Source organism: Peromyscus eremicus, chromosome 6, assembly GCF_949786415.1.
Source record: "Peromyscus eremicus chromosome 6, PerEre_H2_v1, whole genome shotgun sequence".
NCBI classification, from domain to species: domain Eukaryota; kingdom Metazoa; phylum Chordata; class Mammalia; order Rodentia; family Cricetidae; genus Peromyscus; species Peromyscus eremicus.
In genome coordinates this window covers 30,383,684-30,403,195 of record NC_081421.1, presented here as the reverse complement: position 1 = coordinate 30,403,195, position 19,512 = coordinate 30,383,684, and the positions used below count along the sequence as shown (strand labels likewise).

The window sequence follows — 19,512 nt, the reverse complement described above, 5'->3', positions numbered from 1 at the left end:
AGGGTGCTTAACAGCATACCCGGTAACCTGCATTCAGCTCCTAGAGCCCACATGGTGGAAGGAAAGACGTGAGGGTAGCAAGTTGTCCTCTGACCTCCACACAAGAGCCATAGTGTGTGTGTGTGTGTGTGTGTGTGTGCACGAAACCCTCATTACACAAAATGAATAAATGCAAAAAACCAACCAACCAACAAAAACAACAAACCAAACCATCTCAAGCAAGTCTTGCTGGGACCCACAGTGCCATTAGCCATAGAGACACAGGCACTCTTCTCGGCACTGGTTGCTAGGACAACCCGGGCTCTCCACTGTCCCAGTCTGCAGTGACAGGGGAGAGAAGGCAGAGGAAGAAGCAAGGGGGTGGGGTCAAGTATGGCGTAAGCTTTTGGAAAGCAAAGCAGAACCAAAACCTACCGGCAAGTCCTTCCACGGGACTTTGGCTTGGCTCAAAACTTCATAAGCTTTCTCCGCAGACTGGCAGGGCCTGAGTTTCCACACTTGGGGCTGCATTTCATCAGCTTATGATTTACTGAAGCCTCTTAAAATGGAAATGAATGGCTGCTGACCTTGGGAAGTGGAGGGGCCACGGCAATGGGAGGCTGGACCACAGGGAAGCCAGCACGGTTTGGCCAGCTGTCCAAAGGCAGGAATGTGGATCTTGTGATGTTCTCAAAAGGCAGCAATAAGCATTTTAATGAGAACCATCATGATTTTTAAAGTGTTAGCAAACAATACCACATTAGGAAAAAATGGACAGAAAAAGCCGAGCAGGTGCTGTCCGTGGCTGCCACTGTGTGTGACTGCAATGGCCTCCACCACTCAGCAGACATCCCTGTGAATGGGTTCATCTCAGCTCCTGGGACAGGAGAGAGAAAGGGAGGGAACTGTAGAGAAGAGCGTGGGTTTGTTTGAAGATGGAGGGATGGTGTGGGGAGGGACCTTGAACCTGTGAGCAGTGGACCAGACCAAGGGCATGCTGTCTCATCAGGTGATGGGTGGGGGTGGGGGGACAACAATGGGAGCAACCTCCTGTCCCAGGTTGTCACTCATCCTAAACGTGGCTCTTGTGCTTTCCATGCGGAGTTCATGAGAATGTGGAGAAGTCACATGAGAAAGGTCACGGAATTCACTGAAAGACAAGCAGGCCCAGAACATGCGTCACAAGTGACCAATGGCAGCCATACACAGGCCACTCTGTTCTAGTCATGGATACGATGGCTCTCCTGAGGTGCCCCCAGGCTCAGCAGTCCTCACTCTTGTTACAGCCCCTCCCTCTCTCCCTCCCTCCCTCCCTCCCCCCCCTCCCTCCCTCCCTTCTTCCTTTAAGAAAGGAACTTGAAGTTCTTATGTGTATGTGTGTGTGCACCTGGGTGTCTGTATACGCACCTATCATGCAGGTGTTTGTGAAGTCCAAAAGAGGGTGTTGGATTCCCTGACACTAGTTAGAGGCCATTGTGAGCCACCTGATGGGAGTTTTGGGAGTCCAACACTGTCCCCTGCAAGAGCATAGGCACTCTTAACTGCTGACCAGTCCCTCCTCCTTTTTAAAAACAGGGTCCCATGTAGCCCACGTTGGCCTCAAACTCACTATGAAGCCAAGGTTGACCTTGAACTCCTGATCCTCCTACCTCTACTTCCCGAGTGCTGGAGTCATAGCCAGTCACCATCATGTGCTCTGCAGGGAGAATAACCTAAGATAGCTATACTTTCAGTTTTAAATGAGTGAGTTTATTATGCATGTCGCAAAGAAAAGGCAAAGACAAATAGCAAGCAACAGGTAGATGGAAAAACATCCAGCCGGCGGCGGCTCATGACACCCGGCAGAGAGGGCAGAGGAAGCCCTGCCCAAAGCTCCATGCTGGAGGCTGAGACTGGGAGAGTTCCAGGCAGGACACTGCCCTCTCCATCCTCTTCCAGCGTCTGGTTCCTGTTGCAGGCATTCTTATGCATGGGACAAACAACAGTGACCTCCTTCAGTCTCTCTCAGGGATGCAGTGAGTTTCCATTTGTTTTTATTTTCCATTTTCCTATGAATGTGGCATACATGTGTGAGCATGTTTGCACATGTGTGGGTGCATGTGTGTGGAGGCACTAGGTTGACGTCCTGAATCATTCTAGATGGGCTCTTCCGTAGTATACATGGAGGCAGGGTCACTCGGTCAAACCCAGAGCTTACTGATATGGCTGCTCCTAAGGACAGCTTGCTCTGAGATCACCATCCCCGCCCCCCACCCCCCAGGCTGGAATGATAGGCAGCTGTGATGATTACCCAGAATTCACCTGGGATCTGGGAATGAGAACTCGGGTTTTCTAACTCTTTAACCACTACTCTTTTCCCAAGCCCCAAGCTGGACACTGTTCTTACACTCTTACCTGTCTGCTGTTCTTCCTATCGGACATAGACTGAGGGACCAGCATGATCCAGGACAAGAAGTCTTGGAGTGTACTTGACAAAAAGATACTGGAGTCTTGGAGAAGGGAGCCATCCTTGCTCCCAGAGTCCACTTTCAACGAGCTTACACAGCACACGATGATTTGCCAATATAATGTAAATTACTCCCCACCTAGCTTTTCCTATCTTAAAAATATTTGACAACATGTCATATTGGCTTATTTTGATGGCACCCGTTCTCAGGAAGCTGCTTATGTCTGCGTGAGGCAGGCTCAGGTTTGCCACCTGATAAATGCCTGAGCTCTCTTAAGCTCACACAGCGTCCTTCTGACTTCCCCTAAAGGACAGCACCTCCGGCCTCAGGCAAAAGTGATGGAGAGCCGCTGAAGGTGCACCCAAAGCTTCCATCAAGCGCTGGAGAGGACCGTGCCACCCTGCTGGGCATTGCCATGATGGCTTCCTCTGTGCTGATGTTCTTCCTGTTGGGGACCACTGTGCTGAAGCCTTTCATGCTCAGGTGAGACACAGGCCAAGACCCAGAGCTCCCAGATGGGTCCAGCCCAGCACTGGAGTCCATTCTCCTGAGCACACCCTGGGGCTTGCCTGTCCAAGCTAGAGACAGTGGAGGGTGGAGGAGGTATGAAATTTTCCTTAGCTACTCCACATTGACAGTCCACACGTGTTTCTGCACACGGTCTCATTGCCAGTTGAGACCGTTTCTGCGCACGGTTGGTAGCACAAAAGCATCCCGCTAGGAGATGCCAGCCCAGCTTTCTCTCTGGTATCACCACCAGGAGAAACCCCTCTCTGCTCCTGCTCGGCCAGGTAACTCACTGGAATCTCACATCTGTTTGCTCCCTAACTACAGTGGCTGCTAGGATGCTCAGAGCCCAGTTCATTCTTGTAACCATAAGGGATTGTGTGACCTTCGAGTTAGACATTTGTAGCTCTTCCTCAGAGTTCCTTCTAGCTTTCTCTCCTTTTGCTGTTAGTCAGTTTCCCTCACCTTAAACACACACACACACACACACACACACACACATACACACACACACACACACACACACACACACACACACACACACGACTGCATGGCACATGTCTATGTGAGCTGAAAGAATGGAGTTCACATACACATCTGCGTATATGGGCAGATTCAGAAAGAGGGAGAGAGGAAGATAGGGGAGGGAAGGGAAGAGGGGGAGAGAGGGGAAAGAGAGAGAGAGAGAGACAGAGAGAGAGAGAGAGAGAGAGAGAGAGAGAGAGAGAGAGAGAGAGAGAGAAAGAGAACCAGCTAGCCAAACTAAGAAACAACTTTGAGCTGGGCGGTGGTGGCGCACACCTTTAATCCCAGCACTAGGGAGGCAGAGGCAGGTGGATCTCTGTGAGTTCGAGGTCAGCCTGGGCTACAGAGTGAGTTCCAGGACAGGCTCCAAAGCTACACAGAGAAAACCTGTCTCGAAAAACCAAAAAAAAAAAAACAAAAAAAAAAACAAAAACAAAAACAAAAAAAACAAAAAAACTTTGAGGAATCAGTTCTCACTCTCAGTCATATGGGTCCAAGGTATTAGACTCACATTTCAGGGTTGCGGGCAGGTGCCTTTCCCCTCTGAGCTATTTTGAGAGCCTCAGAAGTTTAGATTTTTGTTTTGAATCACGTATGTGTGTGTGTGTTGGTGTGTGCCCTTGGAGGCCAGAGGTGCCAGGTCTCCTGTAGCTGGAGTTTGGGGGGGGGGGCGTTTGGAGCTGACAGATGAGTGCTGGGACTCAAACATGAGTCTTCTGCAAGAGGAGTATATGATCTTCATGACTGCTTGTTTAAACACTTGATGTATCAGGGAGATGGTGGCAGGAGATCTGCTGTAAGCTGAGGTCAATCTGTGACTCATATTGGTTTTACTTTCTAAGTATTTCTGGAAATTGCTTAATGGGAGCTGTGAAGACATTGCCTGAGCAGCCAGTGGTCATTTCTGCCTCACCTTATCGTTCTTCAGCATCTGAGGGATAGGTCCCTTAACGACAACAATTCAGATTTCTAGGGTGACTCACACCTTTCTCTCCAACCCGAATCTTTTAGTCAAAGGGACAGAGAATTGCAGATCAAGCCAGCAAAACCCCAGCACAAATGGGAGACACTTGAGAAGTCCCACCCTTAGCAGAGGAACTATTGCAACCGATGACTGATGCAGGAGGCAGTCAGTTTCTTCCGGGATTCCACCCCTGAGAGGTTAGCCATGCTCCACTAGATGGTCCCACACTCTGTGCATACAGATGAGTGGCCTCTGTGGATTAAACCAGCAAACACATGGAGCTGGGAGAGAAAAGGGGTAAGGGGAATGGGAAGAGCAAAGGGTGTTGGCTTTGATCCAACACATTGTGTGCATGGATGAAATTCTCAGACAGTAAAAAGAGGGATGCATGGCAAAGGGACACAGAGCTACTGAAGTAACAACATCATTTTCAAGCTCTAAATATACTTCGTTGTACCTCAAGGGTTCTGGCTTGGCCCTTGTGCCTAGGGTATCACTCTCTATTGCCGCTCTCTGAGGTCCCTGAGAGATAGATAGCCAGACCACAATCAGCACTTGGGAATCAGGGAACTTACATTCCAACAGATACACGGACAGCTCTAAAGCAGTACCTCAGGATGCCGAGTTTAAACAGATAGGCGGGAAAGCAGGCCAGAACTAAAGCTCAGAAAGAACTTTTGTTTTCAAATTTAAAATGTGCTTATTAGTGTGTGTGCACGTGTGCACCACACTCCTGCAGATAGTGTGTGTGTGTGTGTGGATGTGTGCGTGTGTGTACACACCACACTCCTGTCTGAAGGCCACTGTGAGGAGTTAGTTCTACCATGTGGGGTCTGCGGATTGCACTGAGGTGGTCAGGTTTCATGTGGCAAACGCCTTTACTGTCTCACTGGCACAAGTAAGTACTTTTTCATTTCTGTAATTTTCACTTGCTTAACGTTTTTCTTAGGCTACTTCCAAGTGTTTTTCTTCAGGTCTGCAGTCACTGTGACATGTCCAGACATGTATAGTCCTCTATCACTGCTGTCGTGGAGCTCTGTGAACTTGGCTTAACAGTTGGCAGCTCACCCTCCTGAGGCCAGGAATCTGACCTAGTTTTCCTATCGATATCAGCTGGGCTGAATTCTTTTCTAGGTGCTGTAAAGGATTCTAGAGACTGCCCGTACTACTTGGCTTGTGTGGTCTGAGGTCCTCCACCTCCTAGCCTGCCTCTTGCTATCCACCCCAACATTTTGCCGTGGCCTCTGCTGGCACACACACCCATCTCCATGCCTTCCACTCGTTCTAGAGGAACACAATTGCTTGTGGCTGACATTGAGAGTGTAGGGGAAAAAAAAGCTGGCTCTGCACAGGGCTTTTTTAACTGCTTTAAAAGTAAGTGGGAATTAGCCGGGCGGTGGTGGCGCACGCCTTTAATCCCAGCACTCGGGAGGCAGAGCCAGGCGGATCTCTGTGAGTTTGAGGCCAGCCTGGGCTACCAAGTGAGTCCCAGGAAAGGCGCAAAGCTACACAGAGAAACCCTGTCTCAAAAAAACCAAAAAAAAAAAAAAAAAAAAAAAAAGTAAGTGGGAATAAAAGGGACCTGCCCACTTTGCCTTGTGTAGGAGGGCTCGAGGGGAGCGGAGTCCACAGATAGTCTGTTAGCTGCTTTTCTCATGTTGTGACCAAACACCTGATGAGAAACAACTCACGAAAGTGTCCAGTTTGGCTCCCACTTTGAGCGCACAAGCCAGCATGGTGGGGTGGCAGAGACGACAGGAGTGGTGAGTTAGTCTTTCTCTTTTCATTCAGTCCAAGATCCCGGCCCACTGGACAGGATCTCCATTAGGGTGGGTCTTCTCTCTCAATCCAATCTAGAAACTTCCTACAGACATGCCTGGAGTCTTGTCTCCTAGGTGTCCATGTGTTCTAGTTTTCTTTCCATTGCTATGATAAACGTCATGACCAAAAGCAACCTAGGGGAGGAGAGAGTTTATTTGGATTATACTTCCAGGTTGGAGTCTATTATTGAGGAAAGTCAGGGCAGGAACTGAAGACAGGAACTATGAAGGGAATGCTGCTTGCTGGCTTGTTCTCTGGCTCACTTGGTTATTATGCTCAGCTAGTTTTCCTTAAAAAGTCCAGACCGATCTGCCTAGGGATGGTGTTCCCCGCAGTGGGCTGGGTTCTCCAACATCAATCATCAGTCAAGACAACTTTTCACACCTAATGCTGCCATGCCCCTCTCCTCCCATGGAAGACTCATCCCATAAGCCCAAATAAACTATCTTCCTTGAGTTGCCTTTGGTCATGGAGTTTTATCATAGCAACAGAGGAGTAACTAGTACAGTACTCAAGACACTATGTGTACACGACACAGGGCAAAGCTCTTAGTACTGTTTCCAAGAAAATGTAATGAGGTCCAATGTGATGGAGCTTGTAGCATGTGCCATCATGACACACTCCCTGGAGCATAAAGATGAACAGGATATAGCTTGGCACCCTAAGGAATTCAAAGGCACAAAGTCAGCCTGTCTCCCAGTGGAGATCTCAATACACTTACTTCTACCTCTGGAAGCAGAGCAGGATGTAGAATCAGCCTCACTACCAGAACCCCTCCCAAAGGCCCACTTTCACCAGGAAGCTGGTAGATACGTCAAAAAAATATGACATGAGGGATGGTGTGTTGTCCAAGTGTGACTCTTGGTGGCTCAGAACTGAGGGTAATTGTAGCTGAAAGTTTTCCTGTATCTCTCCTACTCACATCCCCCAAGTAAACACACAGAGGCTTATATTAATTATAACTGTATGGCCATGGCTCAAGGCTTTTGCTAGCTAGCTCTTATATCTTAAATTAGCCCATAATTATTAATCTATGTTTCACCACATGTTCTGTGGATTTATCTGCATCCCATTACATATTGCTCCTTGGGTAGCTCGCTGGTGTCTCCCCCCTGCCTTCTTCCTGTCTCTCTCTTTGAATTTCCTGCCTGCCTCTAAACTGCCTTGCCATAGACCAAATGGTTTTATTTATCAACCAATCAGAGCAACACATTTTCACAGTGAACAGAAAGACATTCCCCCATCACTTTCCCTTTTCTGTCTAAACAAAAAGGTTTTAATGTTAACCTGTTAAAATTACATATAACAAAACAGTTATCAAGCAAGAATTACAGTTACAATATCTAGTCTATTTGTATTTTGTAAAATTAAAGAAATATTCTATCCTATATTTGTGAGTCTATGGTTTCATATCTACTTTATCTCTTATCATAACCAAGGAAAATTATAATTATCTGGTCTTTAACTATATCAAAGACCTCAGAAGGATAATAATACCTAAGTAAACAGGAAGAGCATTGTAAGCAACTTCCAAAAATCTAGAATGACAGAGACAGCTGCTTGCCTGGGCAGTCATCCAAAGTTCCTTTGTAATGTTTGGGCATCCATCTTTAGTCCATAGGTCTAGTCTCTCAGTCACTTTTTTCTGCGTCCTGTAGAATGTCTTCTGCGAAGCAGGAACCTGAAGGACCATCTCGCCTTGCAAAGTTCAGTGGTCACCTTCCCATGGTTCATCCATATCCAGTCAACACAACATTTTGTCAAGTAGTCTAGGCAAGAACAGTTTCTTGCCCAAATGGCTGTCTTTGCCAAGAAGAAGATAACTCTATATGGAGTGTCTTTGATGCCCATCCTCCTCTCTGAAGAAAATTGGTGCTACCAGCAACAGACTTGTCTCATTATCCAGGAAAGTCTAAGTTTTTAAAACATTTTAAATGCCATATTCTGTAGGTCTTTGAAGTGTTTGAAGATTACCTACCTAACTGAATTATATCTATGTATACCTAGAAAACTTAACATGACTATAAGTTTGACTATCATAGATTAATTATTAATATGTATTTAATTATCCATTACAATTTTAAATAAGTTACATAAACATAATACCTTAAATGAGAGTAGAAATATATATATATATACATATATATAGTATAACAAAATTAACTTTAAATTTGTATCAATAAACTAAAATTCACAGTAATGTAAAACATTTCAAACAAGTTGATCTTTAAAAGTAAATTCAATAATCTACCCTTTCATCCTATCATATCTATACTATCCCCTTTTCTTCTTTAGAAAGAGATTGCTTTTATAATCAACCCCCTTTAAATAAAAATAAACATTTATAAACAATATTTTGGGAATTTGGGCATAGCTTTTTATACTACTAACTGCTGATTTTGGGCACTGATAATCTTATGGGGATCCTGAGAAAATTAAGAATTATGGGCAAGTCCTGACTAGAATAGTCTGTGATGCTGTAGTTTCTGAGCCAGTTACTTTGAAGCTGTTTTGGATGTTGGATCATCCAGAGACCTCTCAGGGGCCTTCCTTGTCAAACCATATGAGCCTGGAAACAATCCACAGGTTCTCATCTTCTGTGGAAACAAAAGCAGAACCTCTTTTCCAAAGCAACATATCCTTAGACATAAATTTTGAAATAAAGATAACTTTAAAATATACATATTGATTTAACTCATCAGCTTTTACAATCAAATGTTTCTCTGCAGTTAAAAATCCCAAAGACAATATAATCCAGACTCCTTGTGTAATATACATCTTTATGTGGCTTATTTTTTATATTACCTTTATTGTCTCTTTAAAGACTTTATTTTTTGAAACTATTTTTATATAACTCTCATTTATTTTTTCTCTTCTAAGCCTACATACATTTGTACACACACTGTAAACCACTGAAAGTCTTATTCCATCTGAATCTGTCTTATTGTGAATCTATTGCTTTACACTGCAGTGGTTAGAACTGAAGCAGCAGCCTTGGCTGCTGACTCTGCCCATCTCAGCTTTTCAACATGGCGGAGATAATTCACCGCCAGCTCTGGGAGCCATGCTGTCTGCTTACTGGGAGGCAGTGGGTCTATGCTTCTATCAAAGCAGCGTGTAGCCCAGAAACTTTTTTTTTTTTTTTTTGTCTGTATTAGCAAAGGCTAAATCCCCCACACAGTGTAATGTGTGGCTTGGAGACGTCTCTGTGTACTGAGGTGGGAATCCACCATACTGCAGGTCAAGAGTAGCTCAAGCCCGCAGGCTGCAGCTGGCCAGAGAGAGACAACTAGGGAGCTGTTTTTAGCTCCGTTTTAGAATCTTTTTTTAAAAGCTTTTTCCGGTTTTAGGTGGAAACTCTTGCCCATGTTGGGCGCCATTTGTAGCTGAAAGTTTTCCTATGTCTTTCCCACTCATATCTCCCAAGTAAACATACAGAGGCTTATATTAATTATAACTGTATGGCCATGGCTCAAACCTTTTGCTAGCTAGCTCTTATATCTTAAATTAGCTCATAACTATTAATCTATGTATTGCCACATATTCTGTGGCTTTAGCTACATCCCATTACATGTTGTTCCTTGGGCAGCTCACTGGTGTCTTCTTCCTGTCTCTCTCTTTGAATTTCTTGCCTGCCTCTAAGCTGCCTTGCATAGGACAAATGGCTTTATTTATCAACCAATCAGAGCAACACATATTCACAGCATACAGAAAGACATCCCCCCATCAGGTAATGGTACTTAGTTAATTTCTCCTAGTATTTGCAATTTGGGGGGGGCGGGTAGGGGAAGTCAAGATAGAGTTTCACTGTGTATCCCTGGCTGTCTGGGAACTCACTCTGTAGACCAGGCTGGCCTTGAACTCAAAGAGATCTGCCTGCCTCTGCCTCCCAGATGCTGGGATTAAAGGCATGCACCACCACCACCCAGCTAATATAAGAGTCTCAGGCTTCAGTTCAGACCTCCTGAGCTAGAGTCTCTGGGAGGGATCACCTGGAATCCACACTGGGCACTTTTGATGCTAATGAGTGAACTCATTCAGGTGAATCTAAAGTCTGACAGTATTGTGTTAGGGCTGGTGGAGAGGAAATGCTCCCCATGGATCAGAACTGAGGCACTTGTCACCTGGCTCTTTTCCCATCTGTGTTCCTCCTGCTCTCTGATCAAGATGTGATGTTTGTGCTGGTGTCTGGGGTGGACCATTACCCCAGCTGTGTCTTAGAAGGCAGAACTTGACTTTCCAGTAGGTGCTTTCAATCCTTGCATCCTTACTTAGGAAGAACACTTTTTTTATTTCACAGCTCTAACAGAGAAGAATCAAACTGCACCACCATCCACACACACATTGCAGACGATTGGCTGAACTTCGCCTTCACCTGTGAGGGCAGCTGCCAGGACCAGGGCGGGTATCCCTGTCTGCAGGTGTTCGTAAACCTCACCCACTCAGGCCAGAAAGTGCTTCTCCACTACGATGATGAGGCGGTCAGAACCAACCCCAAGGTAACGTGGATTTGCTATCTAAGGGCTCTCTCTGCTGCCCTTTCAGAATGCTGTCCTGAGTGGGGCACAAGCCATCTGTGGAAAGCCAGCTTCCTTCCAGTGAACATTTTCTTTTTTGGAGGGTATGTGTGTCATGTAGCCCAGGATGTTCCCAAACTTGCTATGTAGCCAAGGATGACCATGCAATTAGAATCATCTAGCTCTACCTCCCAAGTACTGGGATGTTATAACGCCCTGTTATAAGTGACTGAGGATCGAACCAGGGATTTGTGTATGCTAGGCAAGGACTCTACCAACTGGATATGTTCAAAGTATTCCATCAGGATAAATGGAGCTGGCAGCAGTCTTGGAAGAGAAATGGGCACGCAGAAAGGAGAGATATATTCCAGTTTCCTGGCTCAGTGTGAAGTCCTAAGTGGGCAGTATCTTCCCATTGTAGTCCTGGTTAGAATGAATGAATGCAGTCTTCCTTCAGCCAAGTTGGTAATTCTTTTTTTTTTTGGGGGGGGGTAGGATTCAAACAGGGTTTCTCTTGGTAGTCCTGATTATCTTAGAACTCACTCTATAGTTCAGGCTGGCTTCAAACTCACAGAGATCCACCTGCCTCTGCCTCCCAAGTTCTGGGATTAAAGTTATGTGCCACTACCACCTGGCAGTAATTCTTAAGACATTTAAAGAACTTATAAATTACACACTGGTTCATGTGATTTACAGTTCATAGTTACACTTATGACGGTCTTATTAGATGACATGCTATAACAGTGTTGTGGGTGATTAAACACTTAATCTAATATTTCTGGTTTTCTATATTGGATGCAATCATTTTTAAAGTCACACATTGAAAAGCGTGTGTGTGTGTGTGTGTGTGTGTGTGTGTGTGTGTGTGTGTGTAGGCACTCGTGCCATGGTGTGTGGAGGTGTGAAGAAAACTCACAGGCATCAGTTCTCTCCTTCCACTGTGTGATCCTGGGGCTAGAGCTCAGGTGGTCAGGCTTGGCAGCAAGCACCTTTGCTCCATGTCTCACAGTCCTGTAGTCCCCTCAGCATGGAGCCCGATAGCTAAGAGACACAGTGATTTCATTCTAAGCCCTATTGCCAACCTTTTCCTTCCCTCCACACTATGCAAGATGACCATGTTAAATACCATGACCCTCACCATAACATTCGCCTGGAGCCCTTCGTGGTGGCCACTGTTGACAGTGCATTTTTCCTCCTCCAATCTCCAGTGCTTTTATACACCCAAGTGTCACCAAGACAGGGATGATCTGCTTAACACTGCCCGGGACATCAAGGAATTCTTCGATCACAGAAATGGAACTTTCACTTGCTTCTACAGTCCCGATGGCCAGCTGGGAGTCGTCCTGAGGAAGTCTGGCCACAAGGTTGTCTTTCATTGCTTGTTTTGGCCTTTGTTGACTTTGCTGGGTGGGGCCCTGATTGTTGGCTTGGTGAGGTTGACACAGCACTTATCTCTTCAGTGTGAACAGTACAGCATGGTGGTGAGAGTTCAGGCAGGAGGCAGAGCACCTTCTGTGGGCAGGCGCAGGTCTTCGGGGTGCAGTGTGACGAAGAGCCAGGGAAGGAGCAGAGGGCTGAAGAGGCAGCCACACCTCTCCCATCCCGAGATGCTCCAGCTGACGACTTGAGCACTGCCAGGCATGGCGGAGCATTGTGATCCCAGCACTTGGGAGGCTGAGGCAGGAGGATCACATTCAAAGCCAGCTTGGGCTATATACAGATCTTGTCTAAGAACATAGCTGGGGTTATAGCTTCCAGATAGAGCACCTGCCTAGCACACACAAGGTTGTGGATTTGATCCCCAGCACTAAACCAGTGATAGCTGCTTACAAACCTGTTGTGTACAGGGCAAGGGCAGGCATCACAGCTTTCCCCAGGGGAACCATTCTTCAGATGTTGGCCGTTTTCTAGTTATTCTAAAAACATGTAGTTTCAACAGTCTTTCTTTTCCCAGTCTCCTCAGATAAGCCAAGGGAGCACCTTTCTCCTTGTAGGTAAAATTAATTCAAGGCACTCCTCTACATAACTTCATTTCTCCATGGAACATGTTGGCACGAAACAAGCCATTCCTAAGTCTGTCTGTCGAGCACTCAGCTGCCAGCATGTGCAGTTCATATGATGTTTCTCACAGAAAAAGGCAGTGGGAGCTGGGGTGATGGCTCGGTTGGTAAAATGAGAACCTGAGATTGGTTTCTCAGACACATACAAAACGAAAATAAGCAAACAAAACAACAAAGACAAAGCAGGCCTGTTGGCCTGGACCTGGAACCCCAACACTAGGGACAGCCAGAATAGCAAATCTGTGACCTCCAGGTCAATGAGAGACCCTGTCTCAAACATGGACAATGACTGGGGACCACCACCTGAAGTTGCTCTGGTCTCCACACACCGACACATGCATGCAGGCGTGTAGACAACGCACATACACATACTCATAGCTAGCAGTTCATTTACTACAAGTAGATCAAAACTGCCAACAACGGAAGAAAACCCAGGTCTGCTACGTTTACTGTAGTTTGTTCTTCCCTTACCCTCCATTCCAAGAGGAAAGCTGCCGCCTGGAAAATCCACCTTACACTCATGTGTGTGTGACCTTGTCACGCAGCTGCTCTTTTTACTTTGTGGCATTTTCTAGTTATTACCCTTCCCCTAAGCTCCTTTCAGTCTCTGCACACTGTGGGAACAGGAGAAACAAATACAAGTATGAGCTAAGCTGTACCTGAGTCCAACACCCACATCGAATAATGCTTGCTGGAGAATGGTTCACTTGGACAGTTGGTGTTCTGCAACAGAATCAGCCAGAGGGCTGGAGATGGCTCAGCGGTTAAGAATGCTTGCTTCTGCCGGGCGGTGGTGGCACACACCTTTAATCCCAGTACTCAGGAGGCAGAGACAGGAGAATCTCTGAGTTCGAGGCCAGACTGTTCGAGGTCCAGAACAGTCATAGCTACACAGAGAATCCCTGTCTAAAAAAAAAAAAAAACTTGCTTCCCAGCACCCACATTGCGGCTCCCAACCAACCATCTGTAACTTCAGTTCCAGGACGTCCGACGCCCTCTTCTGGCCTCTGCAGTCACTACGCCAGTGGCTTACACATACATGCAGGCAAAACACTCACACACACAAAAGTTAAAAAAAAAAAGTCAACTGAGGTGACTGCGTAAGTGTCCCAAGACTTCCAGCAAGGCCTTCCAGTTTATGATGAAATCTGAGCCTAAGAGCTGGCTGCTTTTCCAAAGCACCTCAACGTGCCTTTACAGATCCACACACAAAAATGAAAATCCTTCATTGGAAACAACAGAATGAGACTTTTCAAACAACTTTTGACATGTTGCTGTAATCAGTCACACGATTCTAAGCCAGTTTAAAGCCTGTTAGTAATTAAATTCAAGTCACAAATTAGCTAAGTGGCTAACTCAGTAGAGTGACAGCTATGGAGTCTCCTTGCCACCTCTCTACTGTGGGCCGAGGGGAACGTGCTTCAGAACAGGCTTTATTTCCATTCACAGCTTCGCAGGTGTAGGCATTTGGAAATGCCTCTTTTGATGATCTTCAGGCTTAAAGACAGGCATGTGAACCGGCAGGCTTAGTTTCTGCTCATTTGCAGATGGAGATGCCAGGAGCTGGGACATCCTTGTGCTGAGCTACAGCGGCCTATTTGGCTGTGTTTGGTGGCAGTAGGGAGCAGGTAAGCTCTGAGAGGTGTCCCTCAACTACCCCATCTCTCGTCCCTTGGCTAACTGATGTGCTGTGTAAAGGTTGTGGATTATACTTTGTATACCAAATGTCCCCACAATAAAACACACTATGCATGTCCAAGATAAACTATAAATGGAGATTCTGTCATTTCCTCAAATTAAAGATAAATCTCAAACCCATTTCCTAATAAATAAACTTGACTTCCAACTTAACAATATAGTTTTGTGCTTTTCCCCTACCATCTCAACACTGAAGCCTCAGGTGTGTGTTTCATCAGTCACAGAGGTTTCCCAAGCAGACACTGACTAGTGATTCATCCCAGGGAAGACAGACATTAAGTTGGAGAAGAGAGTCAATTTGAAGTTCAAGCCACTTGGCAGTCCAGTAAAATTTAAGTGGTGATGGGCTTTTGTGAAAGCAGGAACATCAATGCTCATGTCTGTTACCAGTCCAAGGCAGCTCACCTTCTGCACTGTTTATAACGGAAGGCAAAGCAGGTTGCTTCTAAACTGACTTCATATATAGACTCTAGTTTCCAACAGACATGAGAAAATATCCCATTTCTACACACATACTCACACCTACTCCTATGTATATAAATAGCAGCATGAAACACAAGCATCTAAATCTTTTTTAGTACTCGAGCCTCTAATTTTTCTCGGTCTTACTACTGGGAATTGAACCTACTATGGTAGGCATGCTCTACCACTGAGTGATACTCTGAATGCTAACAAACTAGCCAAGGTATGTTAACAATTCTTAATGCTTTACAGACATTAGTATTCATTTCTCTAGCACTTATTGCTAGGGCAGAAAAAAATTGGTTGAGTTTCCCTTTCTTTTTCTTCTTGACAGGGTTTCTCTGTGTAAGAGTCCTGGCTGTCCTGGAACCTACTTTGTAGACCAGGCTGGCCTTGAACTCATAGAGATCCGCCTGCCTCTGCCTCTTGAGTGCTGCGAGTGCCACCATGCCTGGCTTGATTCAGTTTTTCAATCAAGTAATTACATAGAAAACTCAAATCTAACTAGACCCTGTTCATAGCAACACTAGTTTGTCATTGAAGAGAAACAGCCAAAGGGATTCTCACAGCTCTTGGCTTACACCACATGCTAAGGACCATTTGGACACAAGGTAAGTTTTCTTTCTTTTTTAATGAAGAACGTGATGGTACAGACTGTGCAGTTAGGGACAAGCAGACACTGACAGTGGTGACTAGCAGTGAGTGCAGTCACAGGCTGCACTCCTTGCTGCAAACAGTATGACAGAAGAGGTCTTTGATTGAGTCACGCTGTAGTTGTCCACATTCTAAGCCAGTGGTTCTCAACCTTCCTAATGCTGCGACCCTTTAATACATACAGTTCATGTTGTGGTGCCTCCAACCATAAAATTATTTTGATATTACTTTATAACTATAACTTTGCTGTTATGAATCATAATGTAAATATCTGTGTTTCTGATGGTCTTAGGCAGCCCCTGTGAAAGGGGCATCTGATCCCAAAGAGGTCATGACCCATAGGTTGAGAAGAGCTACTCTAGTAAACAGCATATGGAGCCTTCCTGTGCTATGCACTTCTGGGGCAAGGGTTATAAGAACACTAAGAATGTTTCTTTTTCTTTTTGAGACAGGGTTTCTCTGTGTAGCCCTGGCTGGCCTCAAACTCACAGAGATCCGCCTGCCTCTGCCTTCCAAGTGCTGGGATGAAAGGCGTGCACCACCACGGCCCAGCAAGAATGTTTCTAACTAGTTCCTCTTACACGTTCAACTTACTGAATGAACAAAATGGAGAGAAACAATCTGGCTGAAAGTGGAGAGCAAGCTCCTTGCACAAGTGGTGTGCAGTGCAGTCATCTTTTTGTAGTACTTTATTCCCCAAGGTATTACAGTATTATGTTTGAAAGCAATGTATTCTTTTAGATTTTATTTAGCCAAGCTAAGTCCAAAGACTGAATTATAATAAAAGCAACTTTTGAAACCTGGATTCCTGGAGCCCTGGGGGGGAGGGGTACGGTACCTGTTTTCTCAGTACTCTGGAGAGCGTCTTGAGTTTGAGGCCAGCCTGGACTATATATACAGTAAGACCCTGTGCCAACGATAAAATGACAAAACCCTAAAAAAACACCATCACCACAACATCACCATAATCAAAAACATTTCTAGAAATCAGATAAAGCCTCATTTTCCCAGCTATTCTTAGGAACATGCATTAAACCCGACAAAAGGATTTTTTTTTCTTCTAAATCAACGGAAATAACTACGTTTGGAAATTCACACCAAACGTTTTGGAGACCAGGTATCCTAGGATGACTCTGAACTCACTAATTGCAGCTGAGGATGACCTTGAGCGTCTGATCTTCCTGCCTCTACCTCCTAGTGCTAGGATTATAGGCATGTGTCATCAGACCTTTTATGTGGTGCTGAGGCTCAAAGCCAGGACTCCATGCATACTTGCCAGGCTCTCTAACAACTGAGTCACATTCCCATACTTTAGTAGGAAACACTGAAGGTTTTCTGCCTCCTCACTAACCTAGCTCGACAAAAAGAGTATGTAAAAATATACACCATTCTGTCACAAAATTACTACTGTGAAACAATAGATGAGGCTGTAGAAAGTCCACTTGACTTATAAAATGTTTTTTTTCTTTCTGTACTTACTAACATGAAGAATGGAGTCTACTGTTAGTGAAAATCAGCCCTAACAATACACTACACAGAGATTCATTTTAATCCTGCCCACCAGCAAACATCCTGACACCTGAGAAGTGAGAGAATCCTCTTCCAATGCCCACTGCCTTTGCACGGCCGAGACCAGGCCATACCCAAAAGCCAAGCAAAGGAAAAGGCACTGCATAAAAAGACGGAGGTGCACAACCTCCACCAAATGAAGACTCCACACAAACTCACTCAAGATTGCCGCTGCAATCTGGGCGACTTCTAATAGACTCCAATCGCTTCTGAACTTCAGAACCTTCCCATGTGTTTACACCTGTCCTTAAAGATCCTTGATCCATGCTAACCAAACAGTAAGAGAGTACACAAGCTAAGGAACTGGCACCACAGGCTGCCGTGACTATACAGCTTTTCCAAGCAGCTGAAGCCATGAAATGTGAGCCCCCAGACCCCCACAAACTGTAAGGCATGCCAAGTCTGATCTGCACATATAAGACATGCAGGGCTCTGCAGAGTCTGTGTTGTGAGGCCTGAGGCACAGAATGGCAGTTTAGCTACTTCCCTTATGGACCTTTGGAGATGGAGTTACCAGGTTTATCAGGAGCACAATTCTTCTAAGGCAGAGCCCAACATCTTTCCAGAGTAAAAACAATTTTTTATAAGGAGAAAAAAAAAAATAGAGGCCTCTTGGGTCATGACCCAGATCAGTTTAGTTTTACTTACTGAAATGCTTTTCTTTGTTTAAGACAGCTCAGCTCTATTGCTCTGCCACTGAGAGTTACTAATTAAAGATGTTGTCAAGACTTAGTTCAGCCTTCAAAACCCCAAACTGGAAGTGATCCCTTTCTAGTATGTGCAATACATCCCTGTGACTTCCAGCCCCTCTGAGTGTCCCCTTCCCAGGCCCACCTCCATCCCCCTTTCCCCAAACATCTGAAGTAGAAACATCACTATCTACAACGCCCCAGAATGCCTTTCAATTGGCTGTTTTTGCGATGTCATGAACATCAAAATAACTCTTAAGGTGAATTCTTGAGTGTGAGGGTCCAGCCCAGGTCTGTAGTTTGCAGAGAAAGAAAAAAGTGGACACTGTAATATTCAGAAAAGGTTAACATACTAGGTGTAACATATTGCTGGAAATTTCATTTCTCCAAAGAGCTGGCAGGCATGGACTACTGACCAAACTACAAATCAAACACATTTACAAAAATGATGTTAAGGAACAAACCGAGGTTTATGTGCTATGAGGTTTCCAGTGTACCCTTAAGGCAGGCTCCTCATCTTTTCTGTGATGCTATTCATCTGACTGGCAGAGAACACACAGGGACTCTGCTTTGCCTATGACGATTACCAATGAATTTTGGATAAAGTTCAAGGGTATATATATCTAATCCACTAATCATTTCCTGATTAATAAGAACTACACTTTACACAAAATACTTTATGAGCAGCTGTTTTCATCAAAAAAAAAACAAAAAAACAAAACCAATAGTCAGTTTCACAGTTGAAAAAGTTACACATTAAAATATTTTACAATCCATTATATATTCACCAGGTTCCCATTTCCTGATGGGCAGTAATATAAAGCAGAATAGAAGGGACAACCTCAAATCTGATGACTCTGACACCAAGTTTTACAGAGGACATGAAGAACCACAAAGTCTCAGGTTCTATCATAAAATAGCAACCAGATTCCATTCTTCTTTTTAAAAATCTAATTAGAAACATCTTTAAAAACAAACAGAAAGCAAACAAACGAACAAATCAAACTCCACAGTAAGATGAACAGATTTCAAATTAACAGCAGTCTAAAAATCTTCAAACTAAAGGTTTTGTACAGCTGAAAATATGGTAAAAAGTTAAAGCATGATTTAAGAGTTACTTCTTGCTACAGTGTACTTAGTTTCTTTCTTTAGATTTGCTTTCTTTCCTTCCAGAAATAATTACTGATGAAACATCCTCAAGTGACTTAGTGAAATTATGGAGCCAAAGTCAAAATTTACACACTATTCAATGACAAGGATGGTCATTTACAGAGGTGACCGGTCCACAGGTCCTTCTGATGTCGAAGCACCTGGGAGTGGCACATTATTGCTCTCTGGAACAGATTTTGATCACCCCAGCTTCAGTTCAAGTTTTGGTCTTTATCTTTTTTAATACAACCTATTCTCCTTTCTTTCCATATACCCTTTATAGAATACAGATGTTCTCTCAAATACCATTAATGTAGTTGTAAATAGCAAAATAAGCTATGTGGTTGTGTTTTAATTGTGCAGAGACCCTGGAAGGTAGTACTGGGTAACTATTAGAACTAATGCAAAAAAAAAAAAAAAAGCAAAAACTAGCAATTTTGTGCAAGGAGGCTCGCGGCTTTTTTTTTTTTT

The 19,512-nt window shown here is 44.7% G+C and overlaps 1 protein-coding gene across 1 annotated transcript; it reads left to right on the top strand.

Moving 5' to 3' along the window:
- The first annotated feature begins 372 nt into the window (after positions 1-372).
- Kcnmb3 (potassium calcium-activated channel subfamily M regulatory beta subunit 3) lies at positions 373-13,323 on the top strand. The gene is made up of 5 exons (XM_059265088.1): positions 373-377; positions 2,736-2,909; positions 10,544-10,742; positions 11,969-12,124; positions 12,221-13,323. Exons 1-5 carry the CDS (start codon positions 373-375, stop codon positions 12,386-12,388), a joined length of 702 nt encoding a protein of 233 aa, XP_059121071.1. The 3' UTR covers positions 12,389-13,323.
- Positions 13,324-19,512: the final 6,189 nt, after the last annotated feature.